Below are 15,477 nucleotides of genomic sequence, written 5' to 3' on the forward strand. Positions count from 1 at the left end.
GCACCTCCACTTATGTTACACCCTGCTGAGACACAGGGGGAATGTGAGACAGGAAAACTCAGGGTGTTCTGTGGGGTGAAATTACTGCTATTGTATTGTACTGAAGCTTTATCTGAGGTGAAATCGGTTGAAACAGAAGAGGAAGTTGCCAGTGATGCCACTTCTACCCATTTGGGGCTGGGACTGTTGAAATGCTAACGCTGATTTTTTTGGAGCTGCTTCTCCCTCGGGAATTGGCTCACTCCACCTTTTCCCTGCTGCCTTTAAGGCAGGTCAGCCCCAGTTGACCGTGCACTGGCTGGAGATAAACATGCACAAATTTAAGTGGAGGCAAACAGAAGAAAGGAGTGGTTGGGAGGGCTGAGAAGTCTGACTGCCTTTGTCCCTCCCTCAGGTGCTGTCAGCAGCCGCCGCCGCCGGCGTGTCGGTGGCTTTTGGTGCGCCCATCGGAGGAGTGCTCTTCAGCCTGGAAGAGGTAACCTTGGCTCTTGAGCTGGTTTAGTGCAGAACTGGCCCTGCTGGGTTAAAAACACAGCCCACTCCTGCCTGCTGGGCTGTGGAAAGCAGAGCCTCTGGAATACTGTATGTACAAGGCCAACCCAAAAGCTAGTTGGGGGTTCAGGTAATTCTTGTGAGTGCTGGAGGGTTAATTTTGGATTGTGTCTGTCCATAGCTTTGCCATAAACTGGTTGGTTTCCCCTGGTCTGTCCATGCTCGGCATCGCTGACTGCTCACAGCCACAGCTGTGTTTTCCATATAGAATCACAGAATCACTGAGGTTGGAAAAGACCTCCAAGTCCAACCTGTGGCTGATCCCTTGTCAACCAGACCAGAGTACAGAGTGCCACATCCATCCCTCCAGGGATGGGGACTTCACCACCTCCCTGGGCAGCCCCTTCCAATGTTTAACAACCCTTTCAGTGAAGAAATTCCTCCTGTTGTCCAACCTGACCCTCCCCTGGCAGAGCTTGAGGCCATTTCCTCTTGTCCACTCTCCTGACAGCTCTGTCCCAGGATACTGGGGAACAAACTTCTCTGACTTATCAACCCCCTTTTCTTCCCAAGGAGCTTCTAAACCTTGATCTCTTGATCTCAGGTGTGAAAAGATCACGACTGCTTGCCTCAAGGCTTAGCCCAGGGGAGGGCCATGATGGCTTTTGGAGGAGGGCTGGAGTGGATTTGCTCAGCTGAGCACTAGTTGTAGTGGCAGTGATAGCAGGTGCTGCTGTTTGGCACTTTGGACCTTGCAGAGCCACACAGTTCTCCAGAATCAGCTCATGGCTGATGTGTAACACCTTTTATTATCTGAGTGAGTCGCTTCAGGGATCACAGAGGGCACTTGCTGCAGTGGAAGTGGGGAGGCCAGGGCCCATCCCATTCATTGCAACCGCTGTTGGATCGGGAGCTCCAAATCAAGCCTGGGCTGCTTGGCTGGAGAGGATGGAATGAGCCAGCAGACATGGATCTCTGCCCTGGCTCTGCTTCCTGCAGTGGGGCAGTGACAAGTGTTAAAGTGACCAAATCTGCTTTGTTGTTGCCTTCAGGTGAGTTACTACTTCCCTCTCAAGACGCTGTGGCGCTCCTTCTTCGCCGCGCTGGTCGCTGCCTTCACCCTGCGCTCCATCAACCCCTTCGGGAACAGCCGCCTCGTCCTCTTCTACGTGGAGTTTCACATGCCATGGCACCTGCTGGAGCTGGTGCCCTTCATCCTGTTGGGAATATTTGGTGGACTCTGGGGAGCTTTCTTCATACGCAGCAACATCGCCTGGTGCCGGCGGCGCAAGACGACCCGGCTGGGCAAATACCCCGTGCTGGAGGTGTTTGTGGTCACGGCCATCACAGCCATCCTGGCCTTCCCCAACGAGTACACCAGGATGAGCACCAGCGAGCTCATTTCAGAGCTCTTCAACGACTGTGGGATTTTGGACTCGTCCAAGCTGTGCGAGTACGTGAATGATTTCAACAGCACCAAGGGGGACGACCTGCCGGACCGTGCTGCCGGCCCGGGCGTGTACACGGCCATGTGGCAGCTGGCTCTGGCCCTCATCATGAAGGTCTTCATCACCATCTTTACCTTTGGCATGAAGGTGAGGCTTGCTGTAAAGGACTCCTGGTGTTAAAGTATAATTTCCTCCCTAACCGGACATGTTTTCCCCCCAAGCTCTGCTCTAAGGTGACAGGCTGCAGGTATTGGTCTTGCCCTTCGTACCTGAGGGCAGTAGAAACCTTTCATCCTGAGTGCCAGCACCAAATGCAGTCACAAAACTGGTGTCTCAGGGCTCCACATCCTGTTTTCCAGACACAGAATTGTCCTGCTTCAGGCCCTTTCAAAATATATGTGGTACAGATGCAACAGGTAATTGCAAAGCAATCGACACCTTAATTTGTAAATGCTTAATTGTAGCTGTTCCTTGCTCAGATGGTTTGGAACTCATTTGGTGCAGCCTCTGGAGCTGCAGTTGTAGTGCCCAGGTCTGAGCTCTCCTGCAGTGGGGTTCATGTGGTGGAGCTGAGTATCTCCCCTTTCCCCAGTCCTCAAGGATCTGCCCGGAAAGGTGACCCCAGCACAGAGGTTTGGCATCGTTGTTGCCCTGCTGACATTCCAAGGCAACCATTGAGTCTGTAAGAGAGACAGACAAGGTGTGACAAAGCTGTATGGCCACTGTGGAAACGAAAGGGGAGGGAGGGAATTCCCTCATTCAAACAACAGGTGCTTTCAGAGTCCTGGAACAGCACAACAGAGCTGAAACGTGCTGACAGTGGCTTTGCTGGGTGTCACTTGTGCTGCGTGTGCTAATTCCCTGTCACAGTGGAGTTTGAATTTCTGGCAGGGAAGAAGGATGATTCCACGCCCAGTGTGTGAATGAAGAGAGTGGGAAAATCCCACGCCTGCAATAAACATGTGGTCGTGTGGTTGGAAAGGCGTGGAGTTAGCGGGGTGAGGGTGAAGGTTGGTTATGTTCTCTTTTGAGAAGAGCTTGTCCTGTTCCACACCAACCAATTGTGTGGCTGGTTCTCCTGGTCAGAAAGGAGACAATTCAGACTCTCTTGCAGAGAATTTGGAGCACGAGGGTGCAGGAAGGGCAGAGGGGACAGGGCTTGGAGTAACCTGGTCTAGTGGAAGGTGTTCCTGCCCGTGGCAGGGGTTGGAACTCAATGAGCTTTAAGGTCCCTTCCAACCCAAACCACTCTAGTATTCTCTGATCCTTGACAGTTTTTATGTCCCTGCTCATTGCGTGGGGGTTGGCCTATAGAAGACCTTTAAAACATCGCTTCCAACCCCACAGTTCTGTGAGTTTAACTCCAGCAAACCCTCTAACTGTGTCCGTTTGGGGGTTCCATCGCTCGTCTGTGAAGCCTCCGGGCGCTGGCGCTCACCGACACGTTGTTCCCACAGGTGCCCTCGGGCCTCTTCATCCCCAGCATGGCCGTGGGGGCCATCGCAGGGCGGCTGCTCGGGGTGGCCGTGGAGCAGCTGGCCTTCTACCACCACGACTGGGCCATCTTCAGCGGCTGGTGCAGCCAGGGGGCCGACTGCATCACCCCCGGCCTCTACGCCATGGTGGGCGCTGCGGCATGTCTGGGTAAGCACAGCCCTCCCCAGGGCCAGCCCGTGGGCTGGGGCTTCGCTTGGCCACGTGAAGAGGCGTTGTAGGGGTTGGAGGTTGGAACTCGGGTGATCTTAGAGGTCTTTTTCAGCTTTAATCACAGAATGGTTTGGGTTGGAAGGGGCCTTAAAGGTCGTCTTGTTCTGCCTCTCAGTGGCTCTGTGGTGGGGGAGCTGCAGTTGTGGCAGGCCATCGAAGCTGGCTTCACCTCCAGAGCGTCAGGACACTTAGCAGAACGTGCCATGTGTTTCTCATCCTGTTGGTGTTCTTTTGCCAGCCCCAACCTGGTGCTGGACACGGCAGGCTCCGGTGGGAAGCTCCAGAGTGGGAGGCGGGACAGATGAGGCTGCCCAGGGGCTTACATTTTCCTATGGGATTTTTAAAGTAAAATGTTTTAATTCATTTTACTTCCTGTTCTGGCCTTAAGTATTATGATGCAATTCTGCTTTCAAGTGTTTTTTGGTAACACTTCTCCCTCTTGGCTGAGTTTGAGGGTTTGGGTGCACGTGATCCAACTTCACTTTCCAATCCTCCCAGACCTGTAATTCCCAATCCTCTTCTCCACAAAATATTTGTAACTCTGAAGGCATTACTTTATCAGGAAAAACTCCCAGGATCAATAAAAACATGTTACCAAACCCCATCTTGGACCTTTTTAGAGGGGATGCAACTTATCAACCTGGTCTAGTGGAAGGTGTCCCTGCCCATATCAGGGGGTTGGAACAAAATAGACTTTAAGATTCCTTCCAGCCTTCTGTGATTGTTTGAATGTAATGGGAAAATAAATAGAAATATGGAATATGAATCCAGTTCAACTTCATTTACAGTTCTGTTTGCCACTGGGCAGTACTGAAGTGCCCCTTTAGGGGTTGGGTATTGGAACAAAACTCCTCTGAAATGTCGCTTTGGGACTTGAATCTCAAAAGCATAATTAAAATGTGCCGAGACTAAACCACACAGAAACCTTGCACCCCATCCCACGGACGGAGGGTTCCACTCATGTCAGAGCCCAACAGCACCACCTGTGCTGCTGCCAGCCCTTCTCTGGGTGGCAGAGGGCGGGTGAAACACACCTGGGAGCCGGTGGAAAATCCCCCAAATCACCCGTTTGTGTCATCTGCCTTCCTGTGCTGTGCCCGCAGGCGGGGTGACCCGAATGACCGTGTCGCTGGTGGTCATCATGTTCGAGCTCACGGGGGGGCTGGAGTACATCGTGCCCCTGATGGCAGCAGCCATGACCAGCAAGTGGGTGGCCGACGCCATCGGGCGGGAAGGGATTTACGACGCCCACATCCGGCTCAACGGGTACCCCTTCCTGGAGGCCAAGGAGGAGTTCTCGCACAAGACGCGGGCCATGGACGTGATGAGGCCGCGCAAGAACGACCCTCCCCTGACGGTCATCACCCAGGACAGCATGACCGTGGAGGACGTGGAGACCATCGTCACCAAAACCACCTACAGCGGCTACCCCGTGGTGGTGTCCCGGGCCTCCCAGCGCCTGGTGGGGTTTGTCCTCAGGAGGGACCTCATCATTTCAATTGGTAAGGGGCAGTGCTGCTCCCAGAGGCCTTAAATGCCAGCTGCCATTAACCTGAGGAGTTCAGACACCCCTCGTGCTGGTGGCTGTGCTTCCTGGTGCCTCCTGCTTGCATCGGATGTGAAGGACAGGGTGGCTTGTCACGGAATCCCAGAATCACTTGGAAAAGACCTCCAAGTCCAACCTGTGACCAGTCCCCACCCTGTCACCCAGCCCAGAGCACTGAGTGACACATCCAAGTTGTTCCTTGAACACCTCCAGTGATGAGGACTCCCAGCACCTCCCTGGGCAGCCCCTTCCAATGTTTAACAGCTCTTTCTGTGAAGAAATTCCTTCTGATGTCCAACCTCCCCCGGTTCAGCTTGAGGCTGTGTCCCCTTGTCCTGTCACTTGTTACCTGGGAGAAAGGGCTGACCCCCACCTTGCTACAGTGTCCTTTCAGATCCTTGTAGAGTTATCCAGTGCCATTAGTGTGGCTCTGCTGAGTTTGTGAACTTCAAGGCATGGTTGTGAAGTGTGAGGCTCCTTTCCAGCAAGAGCAAAGCCTTCCTGGCTTTGTGGTGACTGGATGTGGGAAGCTTTGTGAACTGGTCATGGCTCAAACCTGTCTGGTTGGTCCAGGTGCTGATTACTGGGTCACTGCCCAGGTGGGTTGAGGGAGGTGGGTCCTGAGCTCGCTTTGTCTGTGGCAGGGCTAGAGGAGTTTTATAATTAAGTTTCTTCATCTGCAAATCAACTCCACGTGTTCCTTCTCTCTTTTCAGGTGAGATTTCTGCCTTGGTTTTAGGATATTCAGTACAGTTTTTGGAGCATGTGACTGTTGCTCTTGCTCTCCTGAATCAGTACCTGGGCAAATGCTTATGTCGATAGGGAACAAAATATCTAGGAACAAGTGACCTGTGACATTCTGTGCATTGCCTGCCTTCTGTGAGGCAGCTCTGTAGTACCACAACAAATTCCTGCCCTTGTGTTCCTTGGAATCTCCAGGGACTAACTAAGAGTGATCCTGGTGTTTGGGCTGCCAGGCCAGCCCGCTCCCAGGGAGTCTTGGAATGCTGCTATTGAGTTGCAGTGTGGCAGGTACCCACGTTACCTGTGCGTGCTCTCGTGGGAAGGTCTGAGGGATGTTGACATGTTTTCCATTCCTGACCCAAGTGACCTCCATGGAGCCTATGCAAGTCGTTAAGGGCTTAAAAATAGTCCTTTAACTGCTCTGCATGGGACCCGAATTGGTGACTTATAAAAGTACAAAGCACTTTATCTACTGCCTCTTAAAACTGGGAAGTTAAAGATCTTCAGAACTTGTATTTACCTGGCCAGAGCACAATGCTGAGGTGCAGCAGCCTTGGCCTTGGGCAAAGCACGTTCTGGTCTCACCCCTGGGGTGGAACTTTGGAGACCTTGGAGGTTCTGCTGTCTCTTCTCTCAGGTAACAAGTAACAAGAGGAGAGGAAACGACGTGAAGTTGCCCCAGGGGAGGTTTAGGTTTAGGATATTGGGGAAAGTTTTTTCATGGAAAGGGTTGTCCAGCACTGGCACAGGCTGCCCAGGTGGTGTCACCATCCCTGGAAATGTTCAGAAAACGTGTGGATGTGGCACTTGAGGACATGGTTAGTGGTGAACATGGTGGTGGTGCTGTGTTGGTGGTTGGACTTGATCTTAAAGGTCTTTTCCAACCTTATTGACTCTGTGATTCCATTAGAAGAAAGGCTGGAAACATACTCCCTCCCTCAGTGGGGAAAGAAACAGCTCAGGTGAAAGGAAGGAATGGACTTCTAAGGACATCCAGTGTGGGCAGAGGAAGGGGAATGCTCTTCTATTTAGAAAAGGAAAGGAGGGCTGATATTTAATCAGATATTTCTTCTTCCAGAAAACGCCCGGAAGAAGCAGGACGGGATCGTGAGCACTTCAATCATTTGTTTCACTGACTACTGTCCCCCACTGCCTCCGAGCTCCCCCTCTGTGCTGAAACTCAGGAGCATCCTGGACCTCAGTCCCTTCACAGTGACGGATGAAACGCCCATGGAAATCGTCGTGGATATTTTCCGCAAGCTGGGATTGCGCCAGTGCCTCGTCACTCACAACGGGTAAGAGCCCTGGGGGCCCTGGGTCAGAGCCTCCTCTGCTCTCAAGGGGCAAAGGGGACATCCATGGGCATCCATGCTGGATGCTGGAGCAGTTTTTGCCTGGAAGAAGGGAATTGTGACAGCCCAGTTCCAGCTGGAGCAGGAAGATAAGGGCTGTGAGGCAGAGGCCCAGCTCCTGTGCTGATGGGTCTCTGCAGCTGATGGGCTCAAACCCCCTCCCAAATCTGTCCATGTGTATCCTGGAATTTGCTTTGGTGCTGATAAGAGTAGTTTGAGGAGGGGAAGGATGAGAGCAAACTGAGTGATCCGTTCCTGGAGCGTGGCACCAGCAGGAATTCTCTCCCTGCTGTGGTGCCTTTGGATCAGGCACTGCCAGCTCCCCCACACCACTCCGTGTGCTCTCCATGGATGTTCTTCCCAGCTCCCTCATTCCTGGCCTGTCTTTGGGCACCTTTTTAAGGCCCAGCTGCCCAGTGCTGGGGCTTTAAAGACACACTGAAGTGGGTCTTTTTAGAGAAGAAGTTAGGAAGTTAATGATTATTTATTTATTTAAAGACCTCATAGCAAGGTGGGGGTTGGGCTCTTCCAGGTAACAAGTGACAGGACAAGAGGAAGTGGCCTCAAGCTGTGCCAGGGCAGGTTCAGGTTGGATATCAGGAAGAATTTCTTCGTGGAAGGGGTTGTTAAACATTGGAACTTCCCAGGGAGGTGGTGGAGTCCCCATCCCTGGAGGTGTCCAAGGGAAGACTGGACGTGGCACTCAGTGCTCTGGGCTGGGGACAAGGTGGGGATCGGGCACAGGGTGGACTTGATGGTCTTGGAGGTCTTTTCCAACCAGGAGAATTCCATGATTCTATGATTAATATTAGTCTTTTGGTTATAACCTCCTTACTTTTTTAATGTAAAATACTGATGGAGTGTCTGCTGAGGCTTTGTGAGTGTCACACTTCATAGAATCCCAGAAGTTTGAGTTGGAAGAGACCTTAAATCCCATCCAGTGCCACCCTCTGCCATGGGCAGGGACACTTTCTGCTAGCCCAAGCTGCTCCAAGCCCTGTCCAACCTGGCCTTGGACACTTCCAGGGATCCAGGGGCAGCCACAGCTTCTCTGGGCAACCTGTGCCAGGGCCTCCCCACCCTCACAGGGAAGAATACTTTGGGTGAGGTGTCACTTCAGATCCCAGAAGGTTCTTCAGCCCCTGCAAGGGCCTCAAATAGCCCTGCCAGGGACCCTTCTGGGGGTGTCAGTGCATTAAAAACATGTTTCATTTTCCAGGAAGCTGCTGGGGATCATCACCAAAAAGGATGTACTAAAGCACATTGCACAGATGGCCAACCAGGACCCAGAGTCCATCCTCTTCAACTAGAGGCAGACTGTAGGAATTGTGTGTCCACACACATGGAACTTTCTAGCCCATCCTGGATAGACTTTCCTATTTTTATTGAGACCATGGAACTGTTTCCAGAGTTTTCCTCCATGGAGCCGAAGAAGATAATTTTTTTTTCTACCAGATAACCAATTGCACTACGGAATCTGTGAACAGGATCTTCTTTTTAGAAGAAAAATAGACTTTATTTACGTTGCTTTTGTGAAGTTGCATTGGAAAGATTCCATGAAGGAGTAAAAGCAAAATGTTAGAGAATTGTATTTCCTCCTCTTCTTTCATTGGAACTGTTGTTACTAACCTGGGGAGGAAAATCCAAGGTGTTTGTGCACCTCCAGAGGTGTGGAAGGAGCAGGATGATCTTGCACAGTGTTCAGGTGGTGGCAGAGGGACATGGCTGTACTCAGGGTGGTGTATTCCCAATTAGCCACTTGGGAAAATTTAGAACCTTATAAAGCCAAAACAGGGGAGGGAAAATTAAAAATTGGCTGGCTGAGGTTGCTTGGCTGAAAGAAGATAAAAAACAGCAGACCAACCCTCCCCCTTAAAATTGGGCCCAGTTTCTGATTGGGAAGAAGCTGGTTTTAATTAATTAGTGAATGTATTAATTACTCTGTCGCTGCCTTGCCAGGAGAACCCCAAGGAGGAGGCAGGAGGAGTTCACAGATGTATTCCCCTCCTGATCCCTTTTACAGATCCATGCCCAAGGATTCCACCTCCTTGATTTCCCTTGAGCATGTAATGAAAATCCCAGAGGCCAAGCCTGACGTTCCTGCCCTTTCCCAAAACCCCCCGATGGTGTTGGACATTGCACAGGTGACCTCCTCCTCCTCACCACCTGTCCCACCAGAGAGCCCCACACCCAGAATGTCCACAGGGGTGTGTGTGTGCTGTTCCCTGCTCCCTTCTCACGCCAGATTCCAGCTGGAGAACTTCCAACACAGCCACTTCCCTGCGGCGCTGCTCCAGGTCTCCTTTGGCCAACAACTATGCAATAAACCCTTCCTAGCCTGGTCCACCATGTCCCTCTGTGCTCCTCAATCCCTGTCCCAGAGCTGACCAAATGATTTTCCTGTTAATAAAACTGTGCCCATTCCCTGGAGCTGGGGAGCTTGATGGGTGCTTGGGGAAGCTGATGCTGTTCCTCACGGCCGCAGTTGTTTTACGCTCTGTGATAAACCTGTTCTGTGGGGAGTGGGGACTCCTGGCTGGACTTGGCTGGAAGTTGGGTACAACTCAGACTCTCTCAAATGCAAACAAATTCCTCATCTTTCCATGGAGCAAAAGCCAGATACTTTACCTTCCAAAGCCATCCAGCAGCCCGTCCCTGCTGCTGCTGCTTCCAGCCAGCGGCGCCGTGGCGATGTTGGAATTCTTGTACAGCTCAAAGCTGCCTCAGCTCGAGATGTCACTGACAGATCCTATTCCTTCTGCTTGGAAAATAAATGCCTGGCCTGGTTTGTGGTGGTTTTGTGCAGGAGATGGTTGGAATGCTTTGTGTGCTGCTTCAGCCCGGGCCAGCAGCAACTCTGCCTTTAAATGTCTGTTGTTGTTCTACTTGGAGGGCAGGGGGATGCTCTGGGGATCTGGGGCTGAGTCCAGGGAGGAACCTGCTTTCTCCCACTCCCCTGGGGGCTCCTTCCCAGGGATGCCTGTCCTGCACATGCTGGCTTCTCTTCCCTGTGGCACACTTGGAATATCAGAAAGACAAAGCTTTTCCACTTTTCTCTTTACCTTATCATATGTAGGAGGGCTCCAGCTTGGAAAATACAGTCCCTGCTTCAATTAGATCCACGATCCATGAGCAGATTCCTCTCCCAGTGGGGAGGCTGCAGCAGCCCAGTGCAAAGGTAAGGGCAGGAGGTGCCAGAAGGGAAATCTGTGTGCAGTCTGAAGTATCCAGCTGGCTGGAGAGTCATCCCAGATGGAACATCCCAGCTGGCTGGTGGGTCATCCCAGCTGCTCCTGGGGAAGCAGAGGGCAGGGAGCACAATGTTGGAGGGGACAGCAGCTGCTCTGCCATCTGGGAACACGGGCTTGGGGCAGGAAACACCTGCCCAGCAGCTCTTCAGCCATCGTTTTGTCTGTCCCCTGGATTGTTTTTTTAGTGGGAGAGGTGTCCTGGAGAAACTCCTGCCTGGAAGGGTGAGAGTTTGGGAAAGGCAGGGAAAGCCCGGTAGGGCTGGGCTTTAGGGAGGCTCTGTCCTTGGTGTGGGCGGGATTTCAAGTCCTTACAATACCAAAGCAAATGCAGTGCCAATGGGAGAGTAGAATGGGAACATTCCAACAGTCCAGGGCCTTTCCATGCCTCCTGCTGGGCAGATCCTTTGCATTTGCATGGGGAAACTAATAAGTTTCCTGCTTTAGTGGCTGGAGGTCTGGAACGTGTGGGCAAGGTGGAAATGGGAGCTTGGAGCTGGGCTTTGGAGCTGCTCTGCCTGTCTGCAAAGCCTGCCCACCCTGTTATCCCACAAAAATGGTGTCCGTGCCAAGAAAATCCTCATTCCAGCTCCAGGCCTATTTCTGAGCTGTAGTTCTCTTTGTAGGGAAACCTGCAGCAGAATTACCTGATCCTTGTTACTGTGTTGGCTCCAGCAGGGATGCAGGACATGAGGCACATGTGGGGAGGTTGCAGGGGTGGATGGATGTATCACTCCATACTGGGATTGGTGCTTCCCTTCCCTAGTGAGCTGTGGGCTATACCAGCTCCTGGCTTTCATTGAATTCCTTTAATTTCTACAAAAATAATCCCTTTCTGGCTCCACTCTGACAGAGGGCAGGGTTAGTTTGGAAATCCTTCCCTGTGAGGGTGGGGAGACCCTGGCACAGGTTGCCCAGAGAAGCTGTGGCTGCCCCATCCCTGGAAGTGTCCAAGGCCAGGTTGGACGGGGCTTGGAGCAACCTGGGCTAGTGGAAGGTGTCCCTGCCCATGGCAGGGGGGTGGAACGAGATGAGCTTCAAGGTCCTTGCAGCCCAAACCAGTCTGGGATTCATCAAAACCTCTGTGCAGCAGAGAAACTGAGAAACCCCTTCCCTGGGGCACTTCCAGCTCCTGAGAAGTGTTTTGCCCTGTCCAGTTCTTGCTCTTTACTCCAGGAGGAGCCCTGGGATTCCCTTCAGCAGACAGCTGTGGATGCAGGTCAGAGCTGGAGATGAGTAACCCAGGAGGAAGGGACCTGGAGGGAGTTACCATATCCTTTTCATGACAGATGATATTTGGGAGTCTCCTGGTTTGAGGGCTGGCTGTGCTCAGCTGTTGGATGCAGGATGGGAGCGGGGGGAGGTGACTTTGAGCCTCCCTGCCCGTGGCAGGGGCTTGGAACGAGCTGGTCTTTAAGGTCCCAACTCAAACCAGTCCGTGATTCCAGGACTCCATCCTAGAGCTGGGGTTTGAACGAGGCAGAAAAGGGAGAATTTTCTCTAAAAGTGGAATTATCTTTTCCTGGTGCCTCCAGCTCATCTCACTGGGGAAATAATAAAGGGGAAAACTGCGTGTCTGTGGCGCACGAGGCCCGTGAGCCTGGATCGAGCTGGCTCAGCACTTTCCTTGTGTACAGCTCCGTCATTCCCAAGGGCAGAGCCGGGGCGGGGCCGGGGCCGCTGCCAGCGGGGATGTGTCTGAGAGGGAATGGGACGGAATGGGGAGGAACAGCCGCTGCAATCGGCTCCGCCGCCCCGGGGGCTGCTGCTGCTGCTGCGAGCCAGAGGCTGAGCAGGGAAAGGCAACTGGCACTGGAAAAGGAGAGAAAACCCCCTGCGGAGTAAAGAAATCCCCCTAACTTCCTCAGTGGGACCTCAGGGAAGGGGCTGGGAGCAGCACAGCTGAGATGGGATCGGACTAAATGGCCTTTAAAGGTCCTTCCAACCCAAGCCATCTGTGATTCCGTGATGGATGAGCTCCGGGCTCCTGCCTGCAGCAGCGCCGGGTCCCCTCTGCTTGATCACGGTGCCTCAGCATTAATGTTTTCCCAAGGGTTTAACGAGCATCCCGCCTCCTGCAGCTCCATGAATCCTTCGTGCCGTAGCAAAAAGGGTTTCTGTTTTTGTCTCCCTTTTTCCAGGCTGAATTACTGCCTGGGGGGGGAGCGGTGGCTGGTGAGGTGCCCTGCGTACCCTGGGGCAGAGCGGGGGGTGCCGGCAGCGATGGTGGGGTCACACCCCGCTGCCTTTCTTTGTGTGCTTTATTTACAATGTCCCAAGGAATGATTTCCTGGGGCGGTGACGTGTTTTTTTGGAGTGGATTTCCTCCTCCCGCCACAAACTCGGGCCGGGCTGGGAACTTGAAAGTAAAACAAGGTCTTGTCTGGGAGGAGATGGAGACTTGGAGGTAGTGATGAGGCTGGCTCGTAACAACAAACGGGAAAAAAAAGAGCCTTTGAACGCAGGATTTATTTAGAGACAAAGGGTCGGGGCCGTGAACGCCCTGGGCTGGGCTCCTCTGCACTGAGGTAAAAGCAGCTCCTCTGCAGGGGAGATAAGAGGGTCCTTTGTCAGTGGCTGCAGGAAGCAGTTTCTGCCTGGATTGAATCCACGTGGAGAGGCCAGGAGAAATCAGGTCAATGTGGAATTGTTATTAGTGCAGCAGTGACCACCCCCCCCCCTCTGGTTTAGAGCAGGAGGGGATCATAAACTCATGGAATGGTTTGGATTGGGAGGGACCTTAAAGATCAGCCACACCCTGCCATGGACAGGGACACCTTCCACTAGCCCAGGTTGCTCCAAGCCCCCTCCAACCTGGCCTTGGACACTTCCAGGGATGGGGCAGCCACAGCTTCTCTGGGCAACCTGTGCCAGGGCCTCCCCACCCTCCCAGGGAAGAATTCCTTCCCAGTATCCCATCTAACCCTGCCCTCCTTTGGCCCAAGGTTATCAAGGAAGGGTTGGGAACTCTTGGAGCTGTCACCACAAGGATGTGCTGCCTGGGGAGCTGGAGCCTCGATTTTGGGGAATTTCATTATTTCATCTGCACTGCTCTGAGCTGGAGGGATGTGCTGGCACAGGAGGCACTGGGAAAGCAGCCCTGGATTGTGTGGGATGATCTGCCCTGTCTTTTGCACTGGAAAGCCAAACTGCTCCTCACTGTGGGAGGGGTTTGGTCCCTGCACTGAGGCTCCTGTTCCCCCAGGGCACGTGTTGTGTTCCCACAGCACGTCCCCACCTGCCCTGGCCTCACCCAGCTCTGCCCTCAGCTGCAGGGAGGGATCTGGCCGGGATCCAGAGGGAAGGCCACGGCCTCTGCTGCTGCTGAGCATGTCCAACAGTGCAGTACCAGGTGAAACTTTGGGCACTATGTTTGTAGAAGTATCTGAGGTAACTGCATTGTTCCCCAGGCTGAGTTAGATGCAAATGAAGTGAATTGGTGATGCCAGAAATAAAGAGTTTCCCCAGATAGGGGGACTGTTGTGACATTATTTAGTAATGAATCTGTTGAAAGCAAATGTCTGTTGTGGCTCCACCACACCCCTCCTTCCAAGACCTCAAGTATTGGTGGTGTTTCTACTCTTGCTTGTCTTTAAAAAAAAAGCCTAAAGAAAACAGATTTTGGGAAGGATGTAGCAGGATCAGCTCAATCCTTTGATGCAAAAGTGATTTAGTGACCATTGACTTTCCAATAGGAGCTACAGTGAACTTATCAGGAATACTCAAGTTAAAATAGGGAAATGTCTTTTTTAATAAACAGCTTTAAGAATAAAAAAAAAAAATCTCTATGAGAAGTCTTCCATATTTTGGTTTATTTGCTTCCTCAGTTGGAGAAAAGTGTTGCATCCTCACCCAGGTCTCTCCACACTTTGTTCTTCTCTCTTCCCTGAAGCATGTCCTGGGGCAGGCAGTGTTGGTGCAGGTTGGAGGCTGGGTTTTCTGCTGCCACCCAATCCACGTGTTGTCCAGGTGGGAACAGTCAGCCAGGCTGCATGTCCCTGGCCAGGCTGAGCCCATCTGCTGGAAGCACCGGGGCAGAGGGGGGGCTGAGTCTGCTCTGGGCAACCCGTGCCAGTGCCTCACCGCCCTCACAGAGAGGAATTCCATCCCATCTCTCTTTGTACCACTCATCTCTCCCCAGACAGGGTGAGGCTGCTCTTTGCCCTGACACTGCTGGAGCTCTCCTTCCCCGATCCATCCACCCACACGAGCCCTCTCCTTTCCAGGAAAGCGGAGTGGCCCATGGCCCGCTGGCACCGGGCCCGGCTCTCCCCGCTCACGCACACGGGGCTGCTTTCCCTGCTTCCTTCCCGGCTCCATCGGGCCATGTCCACTTTAAACCCCCTTTCAAAGGAAATCTTGGAACCACCTGCTGCATTTCCTGCAGCCCTGGCTTGGCTGGTTCAGCCCTGAGCTCCCGTGGCTGCTGCCAGAGGAGCCAGGACGCGGAGCTGGGATGAGCTCGGTGCTCACCAAGGGGGGAGTTTGGGACTGGTGGGGATGTCAAGAGCCCTGGAAGCCCCATTCCTGTTGTGGGTCACCAAGGTGGCTGGGACAGGAGGAGGTGGGATGAGAGGTGGAGGGAAAGGGATCATTTTCAACGTGGTTTTGGAATGGAAGGGTTTGGAATGTGCTTTCGGGTTTTGTTTGCTTTGGGCAAGAGCCAAACGTGCCCCAGGGCCAAGTGCTGCAGAGCTGAGGCTCAGCTCAGCTCCCTCTATCCCTCCACCCCTCTGTTCCTCCCTCCCCCCATGGTGACTGGGGATATGGGACCCTGCAGCCCTGCCCTGGGGGGATCAGCCCTGTGACCCCCTTGGAGGCAGCAGGAGGATGCTCTCTGGCTTTGGATGAGTTTTTGGAGGCTCTGGGTGCCAGGGTGGCATCATGCCCCTGGGAGGGTTGTGTCAGCCCCCCTGGAGCCTGCAGGAGATGGGAGCTGG

General features: G+C 53.1%; 1 protein-coding gene across 5 annotated transcripts in view; it reads left to right on the plus strand.

Annotated features, from left to right (window-relative positions):
• The window catches only part of LOC113956128 (H(+)/Cl(-) exchange transporter 5), a 36,508-nt gene extending 26,351 nt beyond the window's left edge, over nt 1-10,157 (plus strand). For all 5 annotated transcript variants that reach the window (XM_027662351.1, XM_027662352.1, XM_027662350.1 and 2 more), the window contains 6 exons: nt 395-475; nt 1,545-2,087; nt 3,398-3,584; nt 4,751-5,149; nt 7,016-7,232; nt 8,509-10,157. In XM_027662351.1, the coding sequence (XP_027518152.1) occupies nt 395-475; nt 1,545-2,087; nt 3,398-3,584; nt 4,751-5,149; nt 7,016-7,232; nt 8,509-8,599 (1,518 nt within the window). In that variant the 3' untranslated portion in view covers nt 8,600-10,157. The remainder of the gene's footprint in view (nt 1-394; nt 476-1,544; nt 2,088-3,397; nt 3,585-4,750; nt 5,150-7,015; nt 7,233-8,508) is intronic.
• Nucleotides 10,158-15,477: the final 5,320 nt, after the last annotated feature.

This window comes from Corapipo altera, unplaced genomic scaffold (assembly GCF_003945725.1).
Source record: "Corapipo altera isolate COAL_440 unplaced genomic scaffold, ASM394572v1 326, whole genome shotgun sequence".
NCBI classification, from domain to species: Eukaryota; Metazoa; Chordata; class Aves; order Passeriformes; family Pipridae; genus Corapipo; species Corapipo altera.